Source organism: Myiozetetes cayanensis, unplaced genomic scaffold (genome assembly GCF_022539395.1).
Source record: "Myiozetetes cayanensis isolate MyiCay16 unplaced genomic scaffold, myiCay2020 scf15, whole genome shotgun sequence".
Taxonomy (NCBI): Eukaryota; Metazoa; Chordata; class Aves; order Passeriformes; family Tyrannidae; genus Myiozetetes; species Myiozetetes cayanensis.
Genome location: NW_026087159.1, coordinates 8,872,476 through 8,899,589, shown reverse-complemented (window position 1 = coordinate 8,899,589; position 27,114 = coordinate 8,872,476). Strand labels below are relative to the sequence as shown.

Genomic DNA, 27,114 nt, shown 5'->3' with positions numbered 1-27,114 from the left:
GTTGCTTTACTCTCACCAAACAGCTCTTTTCATATTTATGGGGTAAAGGACCTCCCACAGATGTAACAGTTTTTTTGTCTTATGAAGTGAATAATAATAATTGAGCTCTGTGTGGAGCTATCTTTACTGCCTCTGTTCCAAGCCCTTCAGATTGTATTCTGGTTTGGCCATTTAGAAATGTTGCACAGCATTTCTTTCTTAGGGGTTGAGGCAGGGGAGTGACAACCAAATGGGTTCTCACAAGTCTGGAGTTTAAGTACAAGGCAGGTTTGAGGCCAGCAGGCACCAGAGGTGGTGGTGTCCATTCTGCAGAGAAGTCACACACTGCTGGGATAGAAAGTGTTGCACTGATTAGGTCAAAGGAAGATTGTCCTACATCTTAGAGAAGTGAGAGCTGGTCTTTGGACTCCTGGTCTCTCTTTGCAGCAGCACAGATCAGGAAAAATCTTACAGAAATATAGGCTGCTGAAGTTAAACCAACATAACCTGTGACAACCACAGAACATACCATGGCAGGAGCTGCAGCGTGGGCAGTGACAGCTAAAATTGCCTGATTTCTCCTCTCCACGGTACCATGTTTACTACAGCATCTTTTCTATCCTTTTTTTTTGTGCCAAGGAAAAAAATAATGAAAGGCACTGTGTCAGTGGAGGAAAAAAAAATTGCAAATGTCAAGACTGAAATGGGTTGCACCCATTTGTAGCGTGCCACACAGAGGGTATGCCTAGAGCTGTGCATTATGGAGTTCAGGCCACAGAGAGCTGCAAACAGAATGATAGAGAGCACCATTTTATACAGTATGTTACCCTGACAATAACACATTTACAAACAAATTAGTTAAAAATGTCTGAAGGACATTCAGCTTTTACAAACTGGGCCTCATCTCCTGCTGATAGCTTCCTTTGGGATGAGTGTGGCATGCAAAATGATACACTGCCTTGGAGAATAAATTTATGAAGTTTAGCAATGTAGGTCACATTGCAAGAAAATCATAAATGTCTGAACATCACTCAATAGCCATTCAATCAACTGCTCAAAGCAAAATAGGAAACTGAACAGCATATAGTTGTCTCTGGTGAGAACCAGGGAGAGTCATGATATGATGTAAAACCCTTTAGGTCCTCCATCCATATGTATTTCTTTTTTCTTCTATTTTTCTCACCAGTTTAGAGTTATAATCCTCTGTTTGTATCAATAGTGACAACAAAACCAACGTGATTTGTGCTGTTGCTACCATAAGTCTGTTGGGTGGCTCATGAAAGGTGTGCCAAAAATCTGGGGAATCAGAAGAGGTCAGATGGTTTAAGCTTGTATAAGCAGTCTACTCCTAAGGAACTAATTTCATTGTGAAATGATTTTTGTGTCCTCACAGCCAGCCAGAAGGATTTATATTATTTGCTTCAGTCTCTTTGTATTTGGGTTGAAGGACTGAAGAAAAGAAGATACTTTAAAAGGACATTTCTAGACCCAGTGCTCTCTAGAAATTCCTGTTGCTTTTGAGGTCTAGAAATTCCTAAGAGCCTGTGATCCAGATATTTTGTACTTTGCTGGAGATGTCAAGGGTCTTTCTGAAGGCATTTAGCACTTTTGTAGATATGGGGCCTTTCTACATATACAGCTTTTTGAGCAGGGGTTTCCACAGCTTCTGAGCACAGCTAGAGAATCACTAGATCTTGCTCCTGGGGTGGCTTGGAAGCCTTGTAGAGCTTTTTCTCTGAGCCTACCTGGCACTTCTGTGGAGCCTTTTGGCTTCTAGGCCTGGAGCCTTTCTATGCCTTTCTAGGTGTAGAGCTCAGCTACTGAAATTCAGAAACAGTTTCTTGATCTCATTAGAAACCTGTTACAAAACTAATTTCAGATGCGCTTTTAAAATCTTTTTCTAGAGCCTTTTCAGAAGGAAAGAAAATGCCTCTCCTTTTACATCCAAGTTTATGCATCCCAGGCTTGAGACACATTTTTGAATTGAGTGATATATCTTGAATTTTGCTTGAGAAAACATTAGTCCTAAACATTATCCTTGTAAGCTTTTCTGGCACAGTCTGACAATGCATATTCAAATATGCATCACAGCAGTAACCAAAGCCCTGAGCTGACAGAAATTTAGAGTGCCTGCTTACAGGCACTAGACTCAAACTAGAATCAAAGACTCTCCAGTGCAAATTCTTCTGAGTATCTAATCAATGTAAATGCTCACACAGAAGGATTGCTGAGCGGAGTGCAGTTGTCTTGTTTGTTCTGCAAAATGCAAGGTGCCTAATTTTTTCAGTTAGCTATTTGAAGTCTTGCAGCAGTACGTGTTTGCTTTCAATGCAGCATCAGAGGTAGTTAAATTACATTCATTTTTCTCAGTGGAAATATCTGTTGTGTAAATACTTGTGAAAGGTTTAGTTGCAGAAAAACATGTCATGATACCAATTGATCTTGGGGCTAATTTCTGTAAGAGTAAGGACTCATTACTTCTGTTGCTTTTTCTGCCTACCATTTATATATATGTTAGAAAAAATATTTATATTTTAAAGATGATCATGAAGCTTTGCTACAGTAGTTTTGTTTTAACTCTCTGCTACAGTTTAGTAAAGAATTAGTTCGCTCTTAAAATAGATTTTAAAAAGCTATTACTATTGAATTGTGTAGTGTAGTAGGGATTTTCTGTAGAAGATGCCCTACCATAAACATGAATTGCAGAATAGCCTTTTTTCCCGTCCTCTCTTTCCCTTGCAGAAGTTGTATTTGTGAGTTTAATGGTGTAACTCTTAAGGGAAAGCTTAGAATCACAGAAGTGAATTTGTATTTTCTTGTGAAAGCTGTAGAGTTGGCATTTTTTTTCTGATCCTTGTGGGAATGTGTTCTGCAGCCCTGACCTGGCTGAGGAGCAGTGGTGGCTCCTGCACTCCCGGCTGGACACCCCCTGGCAGCGGCTCCTCATCCTTCGCTTCCTCAGTCCCACTTTCTACTGAGCCCTGGGGTTAAAGGAGCTCTGCCCTGAGGAGCAGAGCTGTTGTCAGAGGTCATGGTCCTGCAGAGACAGGGGGTGTCCTGGGCACAAATCTGTAGGAAGTTTTCATTTCAACAATTGTTTAAATTTTCATTTTGAGTTTGACTCAGGAACCAGGGCAGAGTCAGAGTATTTGGGTGACATTTTCACAGTAGCAGGCATTGCTGAAAGACAGGGCTTTTGCCTTTTTCAGTTTTAGAAATTTCATTTTATCTATCCTTTCTTCCTCTCATTTTTCAGGCCAGATGCTTTTATGAATGTCAGTAGTTACTGGAAATAAAAGCCAACATAACGTGCTAGCTCCAGCCCCTCACTATTCTCAAAGTCTTAATTACTGTCTCAACTGAGGCTTTTCAAGATATACCTTTCACCTTGTCTTAATTGGCAGCACACTGGCTTTCTGTATCCAGAACTTCTGAGCCCAAAATGGAAAGATGAAGCCAAAACTTAAGATTTATGCAACCTTACTTTTGTGCCATCTTGTCTGACGAGCTCCAGGACCTGGAAATGCAAGTTAGAAAGTGAGGAGAATGGAGCCAGTCCTGTCATTAGCTAGATTTCCACCTGATCCCTCTCCCTCCTTTTGGCCATGCAAATTACCTGCAGCAGTATGTTTGGAGGACATCTATTCCCACTCCAGCACTGGAGACGTGTTTGGGTTAAAATCCAATTCATGGCCTATTTTGAGAGATTTTAATTGAAGAGTCTAAGATTCCTCCTCTCAGAGGTACCAGTCTGCTCAAAATACTTTGGAAATTCCTTCTGGGCATTTAACAAAGTGTTCCTTTCATAGCCTGTGTAAACCATGGGTACCATGTTTAAACAGACTTAAAGGGCTTAGCAATCTAAGTCCCATTGATTTTCATAGTCAATGTGCTTATGTGATGCTGGATAATATTCCCTCTGTTGTTAAATAAAGACAGTGTGAAAACTGTCCCCATAGAAATCAACTTTTCCTATCGATTTAGTAGACCCCAGATACTGTCTTTGAAGTTGTGAAGCAGAAAAAAAAATAATAAAAAAGAAATTATGAAACAAGGAGAGCTGTAAAGTGAGAGCACAGTGAATCTTGCGGTGCATGAGGCAAAGACAAGCAGTGAAAACTGTTGAAGTGGTGCCTTGTCTTCACCTTCCTGCAGTGGGTCCCTCATCTGATGGAAATAATGGATGGCAAAGGCAGGTTGGCAGGGATACTACCTGAGCCATGATCCTGGAGAACTGGTGGCCTCAGACCTCTGAGCTGCATCTGTAAACGTGCCAGAGCTGCTTTCCCAGCCCAGGGTAGAAAGTAGCAGTCATTAGGCTGCAAAACTCATTTTATTTGGGTTTTTCACTGGGGACCAATGAATGCAGAGAGCACCATTTGTGAAGTTTAGGGCAGGGAGTGCTACAGCTGAACTGTATAATTCTGGATTTTATGCTATGCAGCATCAGGAGCATGAGAAACAAAGGCTCCTCCAGCATGGGATGAGGCTGTAATCTCACCTTAGGAAAGGGTTCCCTGGTGTCAAACTGCAGGAGCTGAATTGTGTCTCTGTGTGCCATTAAGAAAGGAGCAAAGCTGCTGAGAGGAACCAACAGTGTCAGTGTCAACAAAAGGAAGAGCCCAGAGTGAGAGCAAACTGACAGAAAACGATGAAAAAATATCCCTGGTTGTCAACAGGGAGAAAATACAGAGAAATATATGTAGTGAGACATCCTGTAAAGAGTTCAGGGAAGCAGAACCAGCCTCCTTCAGCCTTGTAAACTACCAGCTCACTCCTAATGGCTTGCCTGTGTAAGTCCTTCCTTGGAGTCATTTCTATCCCAGGAGGAAGGAGAAAGAAGGGTTTGAGCGGGAAGAGAGAAAAACGCTTTTTAGAAGGACGTTGTGATGAGTAAAAGGGTTTGGCCTGGAAACAACATCCAAAGAAAGTATAAATAGGATCCAAGGGGATGGCATGAAGTTGTGTCAGGGGAGGTTTAGGTTGGATATTAGGATAAGGTTCTTCACCCAGAGGTTGTTTGGGCACTGGAACAGGCTCCCCAGGGAAGTGGTCACAGCACCAAGCCTGACAGTTCAAGAAGAGTGTTGTTTGGACAACACTCTCAGGCACATGGTGTGATTTTTGGGGTTGCCCTGTGCAGGGCCAGGAGCTGGACTCGATGATCCTTGTGGGTCCCTTCCCACTCAAGATATTCCATTATAATATGATAAATTAGAGGAGATATAAAAGGAAGTTAGCATCAAAAGAGAAATATGGAAGAGGCTATAAGCGTGTCTGCAAGTGCACATTGTAGAGCTGAATAAAGGCAAAGGTAGCATAAACAGAAGTGCTTGAAGCTGAGTGGCACAGATAGGAAGTAATCCATCAGTCAGGACTATCAGAAAAATTTTGGCATGACTTTTATGCTACTACATGAAATTGAATCAAAATAAACAAGCAGTGCATGGCAAGAAATCAAAGCAATGGTGAAGCTTTTTAGGGATTTATGCAGCTTCTTTTAATCCATGATAAATGAAACTTATCCCAGTGAAATTTACCCCCCCAACCAAACAGTTAAGCTCTTGAAACTGGCATCTGTAGACAAGGATAAATTTTTCGCTCTTTACTTCTCTTACTTTGATATGAACGGTGTCATTTGTTTGATCTGATTTGTTTAAAACAGTATCAAAAATGGCACAGTTATCAAATGTTATGCAAAATGTGCACAAAGTTTCACCAAAAGTGAAACAGTATTCTTCACAAACTTACACCTAGATGTGTGTACATCTGTGGGCCTGTATGGTTAGGAAGTATATGAGTGTGGACTCCGCTGGCAATGCCCCTTTGCAAAAAACTCACCTTATTTATTTAGTTGTAAAGCTTTGTTTGAGGAAAAAATGTACTGGGTTTGCATGGCAAGGTTTTGGTAGCAGAGGGGCTGCAGGGGTGGCTTCTGTGAGAAGATGTAAAAGTTTCTGTCATGTCCGATGGAGCCAATGCCAGCTGGCTCTGAGATGGACTCACCACTGGCCAAGGCATCAGCAGCAGTGGTAGCACCTCTGGAATAACTTATTTAAGAAGGGGAAAAATACCTATACAATACCAGCAGCAGCCAAGAGAGAGAGAAGTAAGAATATGTGAGAGAACAGTTCTGCAGACAGCCAGGTCAGTGAAGAAAGAGGGGGAGGAGGTGGTGCTGGCACTGGAGCAGAGATTCCTCTGCAGAAAAATATTTTAATATTTCAAAACCAGATAGGTATGTAGATAGTTATAGAAGCATATGTATATTTTGCAAGAAAAAAAAAAACACAAAAAATGTGATTTGGGTCTTGAGAGCTCGTTAACTACCTAAATGTAGATCTCCCAGTGAAAATTCATTTAAACTGAAGCCACCGTTGTGTTTTCCAGAGCACTTGACATGAAAAAATGTATTAGAAAGCCAGACCAGTGGGTGTTAATTTTGCACTTCTCAAACCAGAGATGGATTATTAGGTATAGCTGGAGCCTTTATATTGACAGTCAAATGCTGAATTCCCAGCAAAGTTGACACGTTAATACTTACATGCAAAAGGTCTCATTGCCCAAGGGTTCACTTGTTTTGTCAGTGATTTCCATTGCATATGCTCAGTGTCCCATGAATCAAAGCAGAATTGTCACCTGAAAATTTCAGTCTGTGAAGAGTGTGAGGTACTGACTGCTACTGAACAAATCCTGGCTGTTTGTTTATAATGGGATAATCAGCAATGCCATTTCTGGTCACTGCTCAAAAAAAAAAAAAATTAAATACAAGAAGCAATGCTTGGAATTGATGCAATTTTGAGTTACAAGAAAAATAGACGTATATGGGAGAGGATTTTTTTACAGAGGCCTGTGAAGTACTGCTTCAAATTAAAAGGTGTATTAACTGATTTAATATTCTAATCCTAACTGAGATTTTGTCTGGAAAAAGTTTGTGAGAGACACAGTCATATCAGATGAGAATTGAAGTGCTTCTCTGTAATATGTTTATTGGCTTTGAATGAAGCACAACTGATGGTTTGGTCACAGAACCTGCCAGAGGGCAGCTTGCTTTAATGGGAAGTAAACAACCAGTGACTTTTCAAGGTAACAGTGAACCTGAGGGTGCAGTTAAACTTCAGCTTAAGCTGATTTAGGTGATTAGTTTTTAGCCAGCAAACTGTCCTCAACCTGCTATCTGTAGGAACACATAAACTGGCCTTGCTGTTGGGGACTGCAGTGGGAGAAAGGATGGAATGAGACAGCAGCGGCCCCTTCTTACACCAGTTTAAGATGTCATGAAGACTCATCCTGTCAAGAACAGTGCAGATTTTTTTTTTAAATCTATGAAATTCTTCTTCAGCTTAGGAATGCTCAGTGGTTTTGTTAGTGTGCATGTTTGATGTGAGCTGGGGTTTATGCTGCAATTTCCAGACAGGTGTATGCTACCTTTAATATTTCAGCTGAGATTAAACCACTGATACATCCATGACCACTTCAAGACTAGGAAGGAGAAGCTGTAGGCCTACCTTCAGTTGGATTTGCAGAGCAGAGAGCTAGGCATCAGTTCTTGTGTACTTACCAAAATCATCTGCATGTTCCCAACTAAAATTTTATTTATTTTTACTGCAATGCAGCTAGATTCACAAATGTGATCAGTACAAAAGCAAATATGCTTGCAGTTAACAGCTGGTAAGACTAAGCTTTAAGCACATTCTGCAAATGAAATGTGCAGCTGCATAAGAGTTTATTCTATCTCAATAAACCAAATCAGACTCAAATCAACCAGAGAAAAAGTGGTTTAGGCCCAAACCAGTACCTGTTTATCTGCAGGACACCAGACCTACCTTCACAGTGGGAGGAATTCAAATTATTTGCTGGGCAAAGGCAGTGTAGATGGTCCACAAAGGAAAATCAGCTGTTAAGAAATGGCAGGTGCCAGGCAAGGTCATGATAACAAAGATAGATAGTTTCATCCCAAATTTTTTATCTTGAATAATCTAGTTATGGTTAATCAAAGATACTTTTTACAGCAACACAATCTGTGGAGACCCCTAAAGTTGAATGTGTTTGTTTGCAATTAAAAACAATCCATCTACTTTAATAGAGCAATCAATTGTTCTGCATTAAAGGTGCATTGCAAATATGGGGGGTTTCCAAGTTTCCTGAAGATAGCCTTGTAGAGCTTTTTATGTCAACTGAAGGGTTTTATTTGGTGTCCCAGTGAACTCTCAGCTGAAGCATGAGCTAACAGAGGTGCCTAAACCAGCCTCAGTGCAGTGGGTGGAATGCAGGCAGTCACACATGCACAGAAATCAGCATCGTTATGGGAGCAATCTGTTTCCAACTGTTTCCCCACATTTATCATCATTTGGAAGGACTTGACCACCTGGTTCGGAAGAAATCTCGAGCCCAGCAGCATTAGTCTTAATGCCAGTTATGGTGCTGTCTGGTAAAAAGGACTGGGCACCAGCAGGAATTGGATTGCTCCGTGAGCCTTCGTAATTGTGTGGTCACCACGCAGGATGAGACACGGTAGCCACAATTCCCTCACATTATTAAAACATCAGTAACCAAACCAGCAATGTACTTCTGGAAATGAGATTATTCAGGAAATACTGCTGCTTGAGAAAGGGAGAGACTTGGCCTCCAGCCTGGTTCCTGAGCTGACCCCAGGCAAGCAGGTGGGTAGAGATGGCCACACTCTCCACCATATGGTGTTCCTCAGTGCTGAGCATTGTACCAGCATCAGCAGTCTCTGCATTCGTAGGGCTTTTAATTAGCAGGGTGCAAAAATGAGCAAAACCAGCATGAAAATCAGTAAGTGAAATAATAAAAGCTTCAGTGGCATATAAAGCATATAAAACTCTTACATTTTAGCCTGGTAATTACTCTCTTCTGATGACTGAAATATTTAGACCAGAAAAATTTCAGTCAGATAAAAGCATCCATCTCTTCATGAAGGATAACTAGTAAAGCATCCTGAGACAGACGAAAATATGCTCTCTTGAAGTCTCGGGGGCTCAGTTGTTCTCTGACCTTTCCATAGGCAAGCTGCAGTCCAAACCCTCCACGGGCCATGAGTGGGGGACAGGGACCAGCCTGCTCTGTTGTTGTTTCCCAGTTCAGCAGTGCTGCACTGTCTATTGAGCTTTCTCAGCAGGAGGAGTTTGAAGGTCTGGCCAGTACATGCTGCAGTCAGCAGCCTGCAGGCAGGTTGTCTTTCAGGCTGACAGGCAGCCCCAGCTTTTAATTTGGAGCATGTTTAATTCCCCCAGATCCCGATGCAACAAGTATCAAATGAGTGAGTCAGTCTTCTATTTCCTCCAGCTTGGTTTGGAAACTTTGCTTGGTTGACACTCTCACCTGCATGGAAAAAGGCATAAAGCTACCTTAAGTGTGAAGAATTTACTTAATCCATGACTGAAATACTGATTTCACAAAGCAAAATCATTATAAATAAGGCTCGCCTACTGTATCATGCAAAGTGAGATATATTGGTGTATTATTTTGTTACAAAGTATTAACAAGCTTATATTTCTTGTGGCAAATAAGTCTTATTAACATTTCCTGCTTAGTAAATAAACAGTGGAAATATGTCCTACTCTTCTAGTATGTCATTTTCCTTTTGTGCTAACAGTCAATTAAAGTGTTACGACACTGACAACCTCTCACTGTTTTCCACTCTGCCAGCGTTGACTGCAACCTTGAAACAATAACATTCAGACCTGGAAAATTTTCTGGCTGATGTTGCATGACATGAAGTGTGTGTTTTTATTTGCATGACTGCATAGGTATAATAAAGTTCCCACTTTAATGGACTTGTGCAAATACCTCTCAGAGGGTGCTAAATTACTTTTCAAATCAAATTTTGTTCCACACTGGAGTGGGACCTCAAAAAAGAGTATGCTTGTTGAAACTTCTTCCAAACATAATTAAAGGCATTAGAGAAGCAGTGCTGTGAGAATCCACCAGGTGCCTTGATGATGTGGTGGTCAGAGATGGTTGACTAAAACTGTCTTATGGTCTTAATCATTCTTTTTCCTTCTTTTCCCTGCCTTTCCCTTGGTTTTTTTTTTCTTTTCTAGGTGCGGTTAGAGTGGCCAACAGACCTCACAGTGAACCCTCTGGACAATTCACTGTATGTCCTGGACAACAACATTGTCCTGCAGATCTCCGAGAACAGGCGTGTGCGGATTATTGCCGGGCGCCCCATCCACTGCCAGGTGCCAGGCATTGACCACTTCATTGTCAGCAAGGTGGCCATCCATTCCACCCTGGAGTCGGCCAGGGCCATCGCCGTGTCCCACAGCGGCATCCTCTACATCGCAGAGACGGATGAAAGGAAGATCAACCGTATCCAACAGGTCACAACCAATGGCGAAATCTCTGTAATTGCTGGAGCCCCGTCAGATTGTGACTGCAAGATTGACCCTAATTGTGACTGTTTTTCAGGTAAGGAGATGCTGGTTATTTCCTGCCTGTTATCTGTTGAGATACTTTGACACAGATGCAGATTAGCAAAGTGACAAGGGGAAGAGGAGAAAAGCAATGATTTAGTTTCCTTGGATAGCTCAAAACCTTATCAGCACAACTTTGTGGATTTAATCCCTTAGCTTCTGAGATGTGAGTCTTCCACTTACCATTGGAGGAATGTCAGGGTGGTCCTAGCTTTTCCTCTTTTGATACAGAGGTGACACACCACTGAGAATGAGTTTCAAGTCTGTCTTGCTGTTTCAGCTGGGTTTGCCAATGTTGAACATGGTACCAGCTCCAGTGCAGACTGCACCTGAATGCTATTGAGTCAAGCAGCCTTTCTCACCAAGAATAGTACCAAGGTGTTTCATAGCCAGTGCAAAACACTAGCTTATGCCATCTCATCACTCAAGTCGCAGTGCACTACTAGAAAAATGGTGCAAACGCATAATGGGTAGAATTTCTTCTTCTTTGTGTGTTTTACACTGGAAGAGGCAGTGCCAGATCTGCAGTGCACTGCTGGACATTCTCAGCTACTCTCCCCTGCATGCACCAAAACAAACCATGGCTTTTTTATTTCATAAAAACATATTTCAGAGTGGGACAAAGGACAGCATTCCCATACAGAGGTGTGCAGTATGTTGCCATCTTGTCATCTCTTAAGAACCACCATGTTCAGCTCCATAATAATGTCATCATAATTCTTAAGCCTCTCATTTCAAGTAAAAGGTTAATTACTGACAATAAAACATTAAGTATGTCAAGAACAGAGAGGAAAAAATGCAAATGGTCTTGTAGAGAAGGTGTGTTGCTGACCCAGCATTGCAATGATAATCAAAGCCTCCTGTGTGTTGCCAAAGGCTGCCAGCTTTAGTGGTGACCATGGTAGACCAGTGCTGAAAAGAATCCTGTTCAGGGTTCCTACTGAGAGAAACTACACTCAGTGCTGAAAAGTTAAAAATTGTGGCAAATCTAATGATTATGCCGGGGCTGGGTTGGGGAAAGGCAGGATCAGCTTGGCAGAAAGATCTGCTCATTTGTCCATCTCCCAGGAAGCATAGGTTATGCATGAACATTCCAGCAAATTTCATGTTTTAGTCAGGAGAAAGAGAGCAACACACAGAGTAATGTTTTTTTCTAAGAGCAAGGATTAATATGCTTACTTGCTGGTTACAGAAAATGCTGCTCATGTAAACTCATTTTGGTAGGCACATACATCCATGATAATGCAGATATCCTCCTCAAACCTTAAGTTACACAAACCAAGTAAATAGTCAAAAGATATTGAAAGGGATTGTTTCTCGGGGCACTTTTTGACTCCTGTTCTTATTTTGTGGAGTTTTTAATAAGTATAAATTAATCTTTACTTTTAGCTGAATTACTGGGGTTTATTCTCTTTTTATTTATAACACAATCTTGCTTTAAATACATGCCAACAGACAATAAGTAGGGAATGAAACTTCAGGTGTCATGATTTTTTCTTTCACGATTTTGCATTAAAGCTTTCCTGAACAGCAGGGTTTAGGGCTTAGCAAAAACACATTGAATTAGATAATTTATATTCCTGTTTGTCTTCATTGAGACTAATTTAGAATTGCACCAACCTTAGATAATAGGGATTCAATTAGTTGGAAGAGGATATCGGTTTATTGACCTGTAAATGATACTGAGGAGAGGCAGTGTGTCAGGCTTAGAGGAACAGCTTAAATAAGGATATTAGAGATTACTAAAATTACCATTTCTCCTCCAGGTGATGGTGGATATGCCAAAGATGCAAAGCTGAAAGCTCCCTCCTCCCTAGCAGTCTCTCCTGATGACACTCTGTATGTAGCAGACCTGGGCAACGTTCGCATCCGCGCCGTGAGCCGGAACAAGGCTCATCTCAGCGACACCAACCTGTACGAGATCGCCTCGCCCGCGGACCAGGAACTGTACCAGTTCACCATCAACGGCACCCACCTGCACACGCTGAACCTCATCACCAGGGACTACATCTACAACTTCACCTACAGCGGGGAGGGGGATGTTGGCACCATCACCAGCAGCAACGGGAACTCGGTTCACATCCGCAGGGACACCAGTGGGCTGCCCCTGTGGGTCGTCGTGCCGGGGGGCCAAGTGTACTGGCTGACAATCAGCAGCAATGGGGTTCTGAAAAGAGTCTATGCCCAAGGCTACAACCTGGCTCTGATGACGTATCCTGGAAACACAGGGCTTTTAGCAACCAAAAGTGATGAAAACGGATGGACAACTGTGTATGAGTAAGTCTATGACATAAAATGCCTGATGCAAGGAACCCTAGTATAAAAAGTACTGAAACTTTTTTGACAGTTCTAGTAATTTAAAAAGAAACCCTGCTACTAACACTGTGTGAGAGAGGACAACTAGTGCTGTTGCACAAGCTTTGGAAATGAAATTTCTTAGATGCCAAAGCCTGTCATATATAAAGCTCTGTGCATTGTGCCCATTAAGTAAAGCAGAAACTGCCTGAAATTTTACTTCATTTGCACTTTCATATTGTGCATCTGTTTCTCTAAATGAAAATATGATAGTGGTTTTTTTTTTTTTTTTTTGGTAACTAAAGAGGTAGAGGCAAGTTGTGATATGAATCAGGAATTTGCGAAATTCTTAGGCAAGGCAAAACCGGGAAAATTAGCACACTCATCAGAGAAGGGAGTGTTGCAAAGGAAATTGAGAATCCCAGTGGAAGGAATATTCAAAGGCAAGAGGGAGCTTGTCTCTATCAGCAGGAAAGAGGATATATAATGGCAAAAGGATATGTAACACAAAAAGGCTGTATATACAAGGAAAGGCTTCAAAAACAAGACCATCAGCAGGACTTCTAAAAAGCAAGACAAGACAGTTAAAGATGCAGTCAGAACATCCCAGTCTTGTCCCAGAGAGAGAACAACCCAAGAGGAAGTTAATTTTTTATTTATAAAGAGGTGTGATGTATTAGGATTTCTCATTACTTATAATTAATTGTCATAATCCCTGTTTGAGGATGCAACAAGTGATGGATGAAAATCATGTTAACAATGCAGTCCTAGTTCAGAGTCTTTAAGGAGTAATAATTTCAGCACTGAGAGTGACCCATTTAAATCCCCACTTGAGGATGGTGTCAATCCAGACCGCGGGCCAATGACACTTTCAAAAAGCCTTTACAGTAGCTCCAAGTCATACTTTTAAATGCTGAGCCCTGTGCGCTGTTGCAGGACCTTGATTGTTAGAGTATGTGAGAGCAGATTATTTTTAGTCGTGTGCCTTTCAGTCTCGGCATTTTACTCTGTCCCACTGCCATTGACTATAAACCATTTCACACAATTATTGCTTGTTCTTCTCGTTAAAGTATGACTCAGGTGTAGTAAGATCTTTTAAAGGACTTTACCTGCTGCTTGCAAGTGCCTCCCATGGTATGTAATATTGATTTGTTCATGAAGAAATACCTGTGCCTGGGGAGGATTGATAAGCTGTATATGATTAACAAAAAATTTTGCTAAATGAAACAGTTTTACATGCTTTCTCAGGTTTAACTATAGGCTAGGCAACACTGTCCTCACTGATGCTTCCAGTTGTCCAGGCTGTGCATGACCCCACACTTCTGCCAGCCTGGAGCAGTCAATGAAACAGAACAGAAATTAATAGAAATACAACTGCTAACATTACAAAAACAATGACAAAATTAAATAGTGAAGCCATGTCATTAATATTTATGTTCAGTCCAATATTTTATGTCATATTGATAATATATGACAAGTTCCTGAACGACTGAGACACAGAATGTCACCCAGTGTGCTGCAGCCAGAGGGGCAGCAGGCTGTAATCAGCACTGTGCTGACTCGATGTGCTTTCAGGAGATGCTGCTCATCTGCTACCATGAATAGGTCAGGGGCTGGGATGGTCCTTTGTTATCCTTTAACCAGATATTATTTTCCAGACAGGTCACATTCTGTACTGACAGACAATTTCAGCTTGAAAATTGGAATTTTTTGAAGGACTTACTTATATGTGAAATGCTTGCAAGCCCTATATGAGCATAGCATTGGAACTGAGAGAATTACTATGTGAGCATCTTTCAAATTGCTTGGACTCATCTTCTCTGCTTATGCTAGATTTGCATTCCCATCCAAAAGTTCAACCCATGGCACTGTCAAGCTGAAATGGGGATGAGTTTGTTTAACAACACGTATCACACATACTTGGGAATATGAGCAAAGATAATGAACTGTTCAGAACATCTACCTATATGTCAGATTCACTCAGAGAGGGAAATTATTAAGAGGTAGAAAACCACCTACAAAAGTACTTGTCATCCATCTACTCTAATCTGATGGAATGGAAGTACTGAAAGAGCTCTTGCATAAAATTATAGCTAATGTACAATTTTCAGTCATCTAGATTTCTTTTAATATTGTATCATTAAATCTGTAAAAGGGGAGGGGGAGCACTGGGCCTCTATTAAATCAAGGACAAGAAAACACCTGCAAGAAACAACTCTCTGAAAAAATTAATTAGACCGCTTTCCCTTTGAAATGATATAACTCTTAACTGTGCTACACATAGAAATGCAAATGGATTGTGAAGCTGTATCCCCATGTGTGCATTTCAAATATTGGTGAGCACTTTCTCATGTGGGTACTGAAATCAATGCAATTATTTGCATGATTAAATGGTCACTGACATGATTAACAGTGGCATAACTGAGCCCCAAATTAACATTAAGAAATATGTCATGATTCCACTCCTATTAGTATGGGCAGGACATTGCTCTGCAGGAGCTGAGTCCCAGTGTGCTGCTATTCATCATGTGGAAGGTGACAGAACCTGTCCTGGGAGGGTTGGGTTTCTTGGAGCAATCTGGAAGAAAAAAACCCTTTAGATGATCACGCTGTGGAATCGATATTGAGGCGCTATTCTGCATGTCCTCCTTGAAGTCAGTGGGACCATCTACTCAAGTAAGAGCCTGTTGGCATGTGCTCTGGTCTCATTATGATTCAGTACCCTATCTGGCCAGCCAGCCAGGAACAGTTTATCCCATTTTCAGCTACACAGGGAGTTTTGTATCTCAGCAGCAGCAAAACTAGATCCTTAGTGAAGATGGATCCTGTGTCTTGTGCACAAGTACATTCCAATAAACTGGCTATATTTGCACCCTAAAAATGCATTATTTGGGGATTTTTCTATGGTACAGTAACAAATCCAAATAACCTAGCAAGCTGTCATATCTGTTTGATCAAGCAGTAAATGAAATATAACTGCCCAATGTTCATGGAGTTTTCTAATGATGAAAAGTAGTGATCTGAGTCAATTTTAATCGCTGCCTCTGGCACCCAGTCAACTTGCACAGAACCAACATAAGGGTAGAATGTAAATAAGTTGCGTGATGTATATGAGGGCAATAAGAGGTGAAAAAGAGATTATATTGAATTTAGCATTACCACAAGATGCTCACGAGTTCATTTTCCAGTGTTTCATTTGAAAAGAACAGCTGCTCTATTTTTATTTTTTTTTTTAAAATATTGGAGGAAATCCTGACTTTTTTTCACTAGTACTTCTTGTAACATGTAGATTTTGTGTGACTAATTGGGGTCAAATAAAGATCCTAAGGAAATTATGCCAACACCTTAAAGGGAAGGACATAGCCAGATTGTCTGCTGATGTGAATTGGAAGAGGTCCTTTGAAGGCCCTGCAGCTTTGCCAGCTGCAGGATATGTTTTGTCAATGAGAGGAGACAGTTAATAAAATTTGAAAACTTAATTATGTTTTCCTACCTGCACAAATAAGTTTCTATTTTATGAACACGAGTTGGTTTTGCTCATGCAAACACATCTGCAATATCAGTGAGTTGCCTTACATGAATAAAAACATGTCAGCATCAATAAGGTTTTTAAGCTGTGAGGCATTATTATAAAACAGTATCAAGCACCAAGCAATGTTCTGCACAGGTTTCCATATGAACCATCAGAAAGAACAAATGTATTCGTAGAACTGAAAAGACCTGTTAGAAAGGCTGCTCCAGAGCTTTGGAATTAATTACTGACTTTTTGATGACATGACCTGATTCACATCAAGTACCTTAAACTACAAGAATTTCTTTAGCCCTGATAAAGTTTAGGTGAACTGGAATGTGATACTCTAGATTCTGGTGCTGGTACTTCTGATGAGAAGCTCCTGCTGATTTGAGTAGGCCTGTGGGAAACGTAACACAAGAGTAAAACCCATGTAGGCAACTTAATTGCTGCAGATTTCAATCTAATTTTATCGCTATTGTTACGCTTTAGGTCCCTTTTTTATATTCACCATTCTTATTATGCACTTCACCCATCGGTGACAAAAGGCAGTTTTTAAGTGTTTCAGAATGTAAGAATTTTTATTTAATCCTGTGGGTATGAAAATGCCTTTTTGGGGTTGAGCTGGTTGCCTGAACACTGAGTGACCTCCAGTGGCCTCAGTCCTGCATCACAGCCTGGTGGGGGAAACCCCAACCAGCACAGAAAACCTCTGACAGAAGCTGAGTGATGTAGATGGCATCTTATAGGCTTCCAGTCGTTTTTTATCCAGCACCACTGAAAGAGACTCTAGGCAGGAATTCAGAATAGGGACAGAATGCATTTTGAGTGAATAAATGGACCAATTATTACCTTTTTAACTTACTGCACAGTGTTGACAATACTTCTTACTTTTTTCCCCATTTTTTTGGTTTTAGAAGTCTTTTACATGACCATAGTTATGTATTTTCATGGCTCTTTAACATCATATCCTGCAGGTATGACTCTGATGGCCATCTGACCAATGCAACCTTCCCAACTGGGGAAGTCAGCAGTTTCCACAGCGACGTTGAAAAACTGACCCGAGTGGAACTTGATACTTCAAACAGAGAGAATGTGATCACAGCCACAAACTTTTCAGCTACCTCTACAATATACACTTTAAAACAAGGTAATGAAAACATTTCTGTTATTTCTCCCCTAATCACTGTGTTTCAAACCCCAGACATGAGTGCATTCTTAACTGTGTGCCAAAAAAAAAAAAGACATTAGAATTTGTTCATTTGTTTCTTCCTTGCTTCAGCACAAACAGCTAGATACTGTTTACAGTTCTCCTGGGGTATCAGTTAGAAACAAACCACAAGGGAATTCTTTTCCTCCTAGAAGAATCCCATGGATAGAATCTAGTTATTGAAAACTCCAATGTCTGCAGGCTTTATGTGCTACTTTCTACTTTAGTATCTGGAGGACTTGGATTAATCTCTAATACACTGAGCTTTGTTATTCTCAGAAATACTTCCCAGAAGAAGGACAGGTTCCACTGACATATTAGCCCTGAAATGCCTTGTTTGGCCAATGCTGTAAATTCTTTCTGATAGTTCTGTGTCCTGGTGACAGAGCTTGTAGGAAGGGGCAAAACGTGACCCACCTCTGCTAGTGACTGCCCTGGGGACGAGATTTTGACTCAACTCCTGTAGACACCACAGTATTCCCCTGTCAATATCATATCTCTCAAAAAAAAAATTGCTCTCTGCCTAATGGAAATGCCCCAGTGTCCTCCTCCAGATTTTGCAGATTCATCACTGAACTTCTGGTTTAATACAGTTTTATCGATCTGGGGGATTTTGTCCTTGTTGGGGTTTTTTGTTGTCAGACTTTGCAGGTGCTGGGAAATAGCTCTCTGATTTCCTTCCAGGTCTGCTACATAAAAGCTTTGTAACTGAGCACATCACAGAAGTTTTCTTCTTCTCAAATTTTGATCTATAAGAAAAAAAAAGGAAGAACTCACCTCACAAGATACCCACTCATTCCTCTCCATTATTGTATGGCATTTCCACTGCATAAGTGGAAACAATTACATTATATTGTTGTGTCACCTGTTAGGCTTTGTCCAAGTGACTCCATTTGCTGTCTACATCATCTACTGCCTGATTGTATGTCTGTCCTTAAATCTGAAACTCTCAAAATTGGTATAATACCAAAGTTTGTCTCAGGAAAATACTTGCAGTCTATGGGCAGTGCCAGAAACTGGCAGCTCATGGTTGACACTCTCTGTGCCTCGAGCCCAGAGTCCTGCTGCTAATGGGGAAGAGGACAAGGTTGTGGTACAGTGATACAGGGAAAAGGGACAGGATGGGAGACTGACTGTCACCCTAGACATTTGGAAAATAACTTTCATGCCGGACCTCAGATAGTCTTGCACAAGCAGTGCATTGTCCTGTTGACAGATCCCAGCATGCTAAAATTGTCACAGTATCAGTGGTCAATACTCAGCCTATGGGTTTACATACTTTTAAGCTGAAAGCAAAAATACTTTATTCCTGCTGCAGGAAACCTTCACATGGAAATCATCAGGCCATGTAAAAAAAAAAACCTCTTCAGACATGGGAAGGCCTGGAGGTTACAAAATTCACATTGCAGTTGGTGTGTGTTCAGCTGTCTGCAGCCTCCCTGTGTAAAACATAAAGCCCTGTTGCACCTAACATTTCGTTTGTTAATCTACTTGAACTTCTCTCTGTTCCCTGTTTTTGGTTGTTTTTTGACAGATAACACACAGAACATCTACCGGGTCAGCCCAGATGGGTCTCTGAGAGTCACCTTTGCCAGTGGAATGGAAATCACGCTGAACACAGAACCTCACATCCTAGCAGGGGTTGTCAGCCCCACACTAGGGAAGTGCAATATCTCCCTTCCTGGAGAGCATAACTCAAATCTCATTGAATGGAGGCAAAGGAGGGAGCAGACCAAAGGCAATATCTCCACTTTTGAGAGAAGGCTGAGGGTAAGGCTTCCTCTTGTGTAAAGTGCAGTGTTCCCTTTGAAAGTCATTGAAGTAAAATCATGTTGAAATGTTCTACTTTGTAAGAATAGCAATGAAAATTTTGTATCAATGATGGGCCCCAGCCATGAATTTCAAAACCAAACTCCTCCGACAGTCTCAGGGATATTTGATCTCTGTTTGATTTTGGTTGTAAGACTTGACCTCAAGACATAATTACTTCTTTTCTTCCCCTTCTTTTTCAACTAAGAGCTTAATTATGGCTTTGGAAGAAGCTGTGAGCAAAGGACAATGCGTAGTTACTCTGGCACAGCGGCAATGTTGGAGCTACATTCTGCATCTCTCAGATCTATTAACCCTCTTTCTTCTGGGGGAGCCAACAGGTGCCCGCTGCTGCCCGGGGCACAGGATCTTGCTGTGCACACCTTGGGTGTCCTGCCAGTGCCTTTCCTACAAGTCAGAGTGATGTAGAGCCTCCCTGTGTACCTAGACAGGCTGTGTATTAATTCTACCCTCTCCCACGTGCTCTCAAACCCCCTCACTCCCTCTGGCCGGGCTGCACCACAGCTCTAAGACTTGCTTTAACATTGCATCCTTGGTTTATTTTTACCTGTGAGGAGAACTCCCAGATTAAAATGACAGATGGTCAACATTTAGCATTTAATTAGGTAACACTACGGCTCAAAGAGATTGCTACTTTTGCCGGACAGGTTTTTTATGAAATCAGTTCTGGTTTTCACATGAATACCACTTAAAATGCCTGTACCAGTAGTACAGCTGGGAATTTTTGTACCTTAAAAATATTGTGCTATTGACTACAATCTTTCATTTTCACTTGTTTCTGTGTTTCTTAATATTGCCTGGCAAAAAAAAAAAAAAAAAAAAGAGGAAATTCAGAAATTGGTCAAGATTAAGTGAATTCTGGCTGGAGGCATAAAATGTTTGTTCAAATACTGCAACACTGAAGGTATCAGAGCTTAACTGATTGATTAACCTCTGGATCAGGCTGTTGGTGCATAGCACTTGGGTGCTCCTCCTCCAATGAGTGGATGGAAGGTGAAGGAGAGGTGTAAGAATAATTTTGATGTACTGATGTCTTTTATTCTCTAGTACACACTAGCAACCCAGCTCTTGTTGTTTCTGTAAATAGTGTCTTTTTATTCATATCCAAGATCAGGAGGGCCTATGAATTGTCCCTGCCTGCTCAGAAGGACAAACCTGCTGCCTGTATTGCAGTCTTGACTGTACTGACTCCCTTGATTGTACTGAGCTCTGGGGCTGTCTGAGGGCTGTCAGAGCAAGGCTGGAGGAAACCTGATGGGATAGCACACGAAAGGAAGATTTAGTAGTGGAAAGGAGTAGAAATATTAGAATCATAGAATCATTTATGTTGGAAAAGACCTCTAAGATCGTTGAGTCCAATCGTATGCTGCATTTAAGTTACACCATCTAAATATGAACAAGAGAAAGGGAAAAATGGTCTGCTGAGGCTGTTAATACCATGAAAAAGGGCTTTGGAGAATAGCAGAAATATATGGGTCCTGGAGTTCGGCTTCAGCACTGAGATGCTTGCATGGGATGCTGATGGAGTGGGGAGTCAGTGAAGATGGAAGGAGCTGGGACAGTTCAGCTGGTGAGGAAGGCAAAGGAATCTACCCAGAGATTTCTTGGTGATTAAAGGAAATATTCAGCACAGCATGAGCAAAAGTATCATCCTACAGTGTGTTTGAGACATTATGCCAAATAATGAAATGGATTTAGGGCTTACTGTTGACAGATCCTTGGGTACTGCTGGGGAAAAAAAAAAAAGTGACATCATTAGAAGTCCTTATGCAGGATGAGGTTCTGGTGAGACCTTCTGAAAACTTCTAGTGGGTTATATGTTTAAAAGGAAGTTTTTAAACGCTTAATTTGCCATGCCTGGCACAATAGGAAGTGTGTTAGAAAGCTTGCAATATAGGGCAGAAAGAACTATGCTGAACTTTGAAAATATATGTAGAGAAAAGCTCTGGGGATTGGAGCAGTCTCAACGGAAATGAACAGACTTGCAGGAGCCCTCAGTTAAAGGAAAAAAAAAAACCAGCACAATGGAAGAGTTTTCTGAGAAAGAAAAAAAAAAAAAGGCATAGAAATGAGGTTTAAAGAAGATACTTAAAAATCAGTCCTGATACCGTCAGTGAAACAAACGGCTTTGAGTGCTAAAAGGTATAAATTAGAAGGCAGGTAGCTGGGGATGAGATAAAGGATGACCTACTTGAAGAGAAGAAAGAGAATAAAGGTTTTCCTTCTCTGCCTGGTCCCAACTTTTTTAATTCTGATCGCAATTAGCAACCATATTGAAAGCGTGTCACTCCATTAGTGTTATTTCCAGTTTTGGAAAGAGGCCACTGTTAGCACATTCTGAATAATGCTTGGAAACATTGTGTTTTAAAAAGCTGGATTTTTGCATGGTGTGAATTCCCTGCTCTGGAAATAGGGCAGAAGCGAGTAAGTTAAATGAAATGCTAGGACAGACATCTAACTTTATCTCAGGATCTAAATCAATGTGGGGAAAAGGAATTAACCACAGGGTTCCTTTAAGTGCAGAACCGCCTGCCCCGACGCTTCCTGAGCGTACATAAAACAGTCTATGGGCATGTATGCATTTTATATTAATAATAAATCTATGTACAATCAGGCATTTTAACATCAATCTTAATCTAGCAAGACTTCTTTTTTATCAATTGAACTGCTATTTTAATTGACTTCTAAAAATGAAGCAAAGGCTGCTGTTAAAAGCGATGAGCATGATGCATAGTAATACACTGATTAGAATGCAGCTCCATTCCCTCCTGACTTTTGCATAACTTGAGGAACTTGGCATTGGATGCAGTCCAGGTTTTATAACTGAATATCTACAAAATTGAAAATTGAATGCTTGGCCAGTCTCACTTATTTTTTGCCTTTTTTTTTTTTTTTTTTTTTTTTAATAACGAAAAAGGAAGTTACTCATTGGCCTCAGTTCAAAAATCTTGCAGACACAGGCTTTGACAGTCATGTTCATTATTGCATTTAGCAAATGATCTCCCTTTATTTACCAGTCTTACAGCAAATTCTAAAGATGGGACCAAGTCCTCTACCAGGGTCTGTGAGTTTACGTTGGCTCAAATCCAAACACAGACAAGGAAATAACGCAGTCATCTCATCTGACTTACACGCTGTGGACAGGGTACACTTGGAAATGAAAGCCAAAAGAAGCAAACAGTTACGTGATATTTACACTGCAAAATTTCTAGCTATAAAACTGATAGAAGTAGAGTCAACAAATGTTAAAAAATATATAATAAATGCATCTTTTTATGCGCTTCCAACATTATTGAAGTCAGCTGAATTTTCTCCATTTTCATTAGCTGACATTCCAGCCTGACACTGCTTTCAGAGACCAGTTTTCCCTGGCTCATACCAGGGTACATGGGCTCGAGCCACTCTCAAAGGCTCCTTGCTGTGCTGTATGTATGGTTGAGGAGTTGTCTTTATGAAGCCACCAGGATTTGAAATCAGCCTGTCGATACCAATATTGAGACGAGTTGTGCTATCCATGTATCATCCTGTCTTACCTTGAGAAGGGCATTAAATTTAAGTTTAGTATAAGAAAGTAAACAAATGAGACATAAAATGTGCAATAAAAGGGAAGTATTTTAACCTTATTTTAACTCAGTGAGTTTTCAATTACTACCGCTTTCCACTTCGCTGCTAATTCTGTCTCTGTTTGCTTTTCATTCTTATTTGTTGTATAGTCTCTGAAATTCAGATTGCAAGCAATTTGTATTCGAGACTTTCCTTTCTCCTAACTGCATTCTACAATAATAATAATAGCAATAAGAACATTAAACATGTACATAGAACATAAATGACTATGAGACAGAGTATGCCCCCTGCTTGCTTTTCAGTTATTTTGCCAACAAGAGGATTTGTTTTCAGAGATTTCAAGAAGTTTTCTAAAAAATGTATTAAACTTAATCCATCAGATTGTATACAAGCAAATATAGTTGAACTGAGCATCACATTTTACTTGGGCTCCTTAACTATCATTAGAGCATAAATTGCAATAGTTACAGCAGTCTACAGGGGTATATAGGTATTTTACAGCTATTGTAAATGAACACTATTAAAGTTAGACATGTGTGTATATAAAGCCCCAGAAATGGTAGTTGAAGAAAGAACACCTGCTTCTTCCAGATTCTCAAATTATTTTGTATCTAAAAACAGAAAGGGGAAAGAAAAAAAAATGTTCATTCTAATCACAGCTTGAATTATTAAACAGGTTTTATTAACCATTTACTCTGGGGCTGTGCCTCCAGGTCTCAGTGAGGGGCAAGCACTGTGCCATGCCCTGTGCTAACACCTGCACTGGCATCATCTTTGCTGTAGGGAACTTATTAATTGGAATAGACTGATTAGATAAAATGTGGTAGATTAATACAATGAGCATATTGAGCATTGATCTGAAAAAGACAAGTCAATGAACAATGTTTTATGGTTTATTATATCTCAGATTTAAATGGCGTTTATTAGTGATTGTCCAGTGGCTTAATGATGTAAGGAGACAGATGATGATAGCACTGGGTAAATACATTTTGTCTTCATGACTCTGCCTCAGCTTTGAACTTGATTTCAGATTGAACATTGGGTTGCTGTCCATCTACCAGACACAGAAAGTTTAACAAGTGTTGCAGGTCCCAAATGTGGCGAGAGAGCTGCCACAAGGACTATGGCTGGCACTGGGCACCACTGCTGCTGGCTTTCAGGAGCTCTGGGAGCGGGGTGGCTTTGGGAAGGAGCGTGAGGACACTGGTGAGCAGGGTCTGCAGGAGCTGCAAGCACAGCTCTGCCCTTTGTGGCATCAACCTGGTGAGGGCTATCCCAGAGCAGCACCTGACCTGTCAATGTTAGCAGAGCTTGAGAGAGGATGTGAGATAGTAGATCTTTCTTAATTTGTGGGCTTGACAAGGAGATCATCCACAGCTGAGAAGAAAGAAGAAAAATTTAAGAAAAGGTGAGAGCAGAGGTGAGGCTTTAACACATGGAAGCATCCTGTAATGTCAAGTATAATAACACCGAGTGCAAGCAGCATTTTATTTTCTGGTCCTATTTCTCATCTGAATCTTTTTCTGTTTTCTTGTCTTCAGGAAGGCCCAGCTCACCATGTTAAACCACTGCTGACTTTGATCAGCGCTGGCACAGACGTGTCTGTGTTGGGTGTGCTTAGGATGCACTGTTTTCTTACCTTACTGTATCTTTGTGTTTAGACCCACAACAGAAACCTGCTCTCCATTGATTTCGATCACGTGACCAGAACAGGGAAGATTTACGATGATCATCGCAAATTCACCCTTCGAATTATGTATGACCAGACAGGACGCCCCATCCTATGGTCGCCCATCAGCAAGTACAATGAGGTCAATATCACTTATTCACATTCTGGATTAGTCACCTATATCCAAAGAGGAACCTGGACTGAGAAAATGGAGTATGATCCAAGTGGGAACATCATTTCCAGAACATGGGCAGATGGTAAAATATGGAGTTACACATATCTAGAAAAGGTAAGGCATTTTAAAAGTGGATTGTTGCATCAAGACAAAAAAGATTTTATTTTATATAGATATCCTATTGTGAACTCCGTTATAAAGCTACCTCTTGCAAGAGTATTTAAGACTTTTTAAATAGAAAATACATAGAATTACATAACTAGATAAAAATGTGCCTGGACACACTTACACCTAGATGTCACCCACTCAAACCTGCCACAGTTTAGTTCTGAAGAAAGTTATCAGCACTTCAGGTTTGTTTAATTGGTAGGTAAAAATGACTTTTTGGTCTCAGTTCAAGTTTAAGTGAACAAAGGACACCCTCACTGCTGAAAAGCGTGTTACTACTCGAGATAATAGTCAAAAAGATAACAGTCACTGAAAGGGAACCTTTCTCCCCACAGAAATACAGTTCTTTTAAGCCAAAATTATGAGCCCATGAGTACAAGCTTGCACCTATTCAGTGCTGTGTTGTAAACAAGGGATTGATCCTGTGAGGAGAAAGTTTACTCCAATATTCACGAGGGCCATTTAGGGAAACCATTAATCTGAAATGAGTTATTGCTCTGCTTTTATACGGACTTTGCATCTAAATTCCCTGAGTATTGTAATTTTCATTTATATCTATAGGTAATGGTCATAAAATGTGGAGTGTTGTACAGACTAAGGAAGACCATCTCCTTCATCTGTAGAAACATCTCGCTTGGTCTTGTCTCTCAAAACCAAAAAACCAATATGTATTTTTAAGGCTTTCAGAACTTAGTGTTAACTCATATTCAAACTGTTTTTAAATAGCAACATCTTAGACTACTCAATACACCCTGGGTTTGCAGAACATTTTCTCTGAACCTGTAAACTGCAGGAAAAGGCTATGGGGGGTGGGGGGCAGGTGAGGTAACACTGATAGGAGGTATTACACACACAAAATCCAGTAACTTTGAAGTTATTTATATACTAAAGAGTTCCAAATGTGTACTTTTAAGATAAACTGTGCCATACTTATTTTGAATGTGTTTAAGCTTGATCCTCAAAAAACTCAAACCTAACCCAGTGGAAAAAAAATTATTGAGACTGGAGAATGCATAAAAATGTGATTCCCTCCCTGTCTCCATGCAGTATGGTTCTTGCATGTGTTAACAAGATTGGCAAACCCCAGGAGCTTCAGAAGTTTCCTTCAGATAAATTTGTCAGGGTTTCTTTTGTCTGTATGGTCTTCTGCAAAGTACAAGTAAACAGGCATTTCATACAGGTTTCAAATATTTGGGCAATGTGTCTTTTGGAGGAATCTTTTGGTTTTTTCTTTGGACATAAGGGACTATAATTTTGGAAAGATGTACACTTCTTATCTTTCCCAAACCATTTTGTCTGTTCTTAGTTTATGATGAGCTCAGACATAAAGTCATATAACTTAACACTGTTAGCCTGGAATTCTAAAGAAATGGCCAAATCCTGATCCTGTAGAAGGAAATGGCAAAAGATTACTGGTTCAGTCATACACACCATGGACATGATCTCCCAGCTATTTAATGCACTTTCATGGCTGTTGTTCCATGTGCCAAAGAAAGATGAATTCACTGTCAAAAACAGACATTGAAATATCACTTTGTGGCTCCATTAAAGTCAATAACTCATTGTGTTAATTATGTAATGATTGCTAAAGGTTGTCTGAAACCACATAAGACTCAATAATTCTTTATATGAAAAAAAAATCAATTTTATAGTTTGCTTCCAAATCATAGTTATTTAATTCTTCGGTTTTAGCAATTGATGAGTTAATTGTACATCTTCAAAAATCTCTACCCTTACAAAATCAGCTCAAACAATTAAGGTTTTAAAAGGTGCTGTGACATTTGCATTGGAAATAATTCTTACTGATGAGATTCAGTTCCTCTTGTTTTGGTCACTTTCCTCAATAATTAATGGTGATATAAAATGTCCTGAACACTCCAAGCTCGGTTCCAAAATCCAGCAGACAAAACAGATGACTGGCTGCATGTGTATGTTGGACAGAAATGACATCTAGTGGTGATGCTCAGCATTTGTCTATTCCCAGCAGAGCTCCCAGTAATTGCCACTGGCTGTGTGTCTTGATACACCATACGGCATCAATCATTCTGTGGTTGACCAGGCTCTGGCTGCTTTAATGAAATGACAGCTTTTTGGATGTTTTATGAGCTACTCTCCGAAATCCTTTAAAACAATTAGAACCCAATTTATGCAGAGTTGAAAAATCTATTGTAATATTATTAGGATGAATTGGGAATTAATTTTTTTTTCTCTTTATGGCATCCTCTAATAGGCTTGAAAGGATACTAAGTCTCCAGCCCTAGTACTGTCTGTCCT

General features: G+C 40.4%; 1 protein-coding gene across 5 annotated transcripts in view; it reads left to right on the top strand.

Moving 5' to 3' along the window:
• Positions 1-27,114, top strand: part of TENM1 (teneurin transmembrane protein 1) — a 303,243-nt gene that overhangs the window by 265,149 nt on the left and 10,980 nt on the right. For all 5 annotated transcript variants that reach the window (XM_050310928.1, XM_050310926.1, XM_050310927.1 and 2 more), the window contains 5 exons: positions 10,047-10,413; positions 12,185-12,695; positions 17,202-17,374; positions 18,969-19,204; positions 24,490-24,786. In XM_050310928.1, the coding sequence (XP_050166885.1) occupies positions 10,047-10,413; positions 12,185-12,695; positions 17,202-17,374; positions 18,969-19,204; positions 24,490-24,786 (1,584 nt within the window). The remainder of the gene's footprint in view (positions 1-10,046; positions 10,414-12,184; positions 12,696-17,201; positions 17,375-18,968; positions 19,205-24,489; positions 24,787-27,114) is intronic.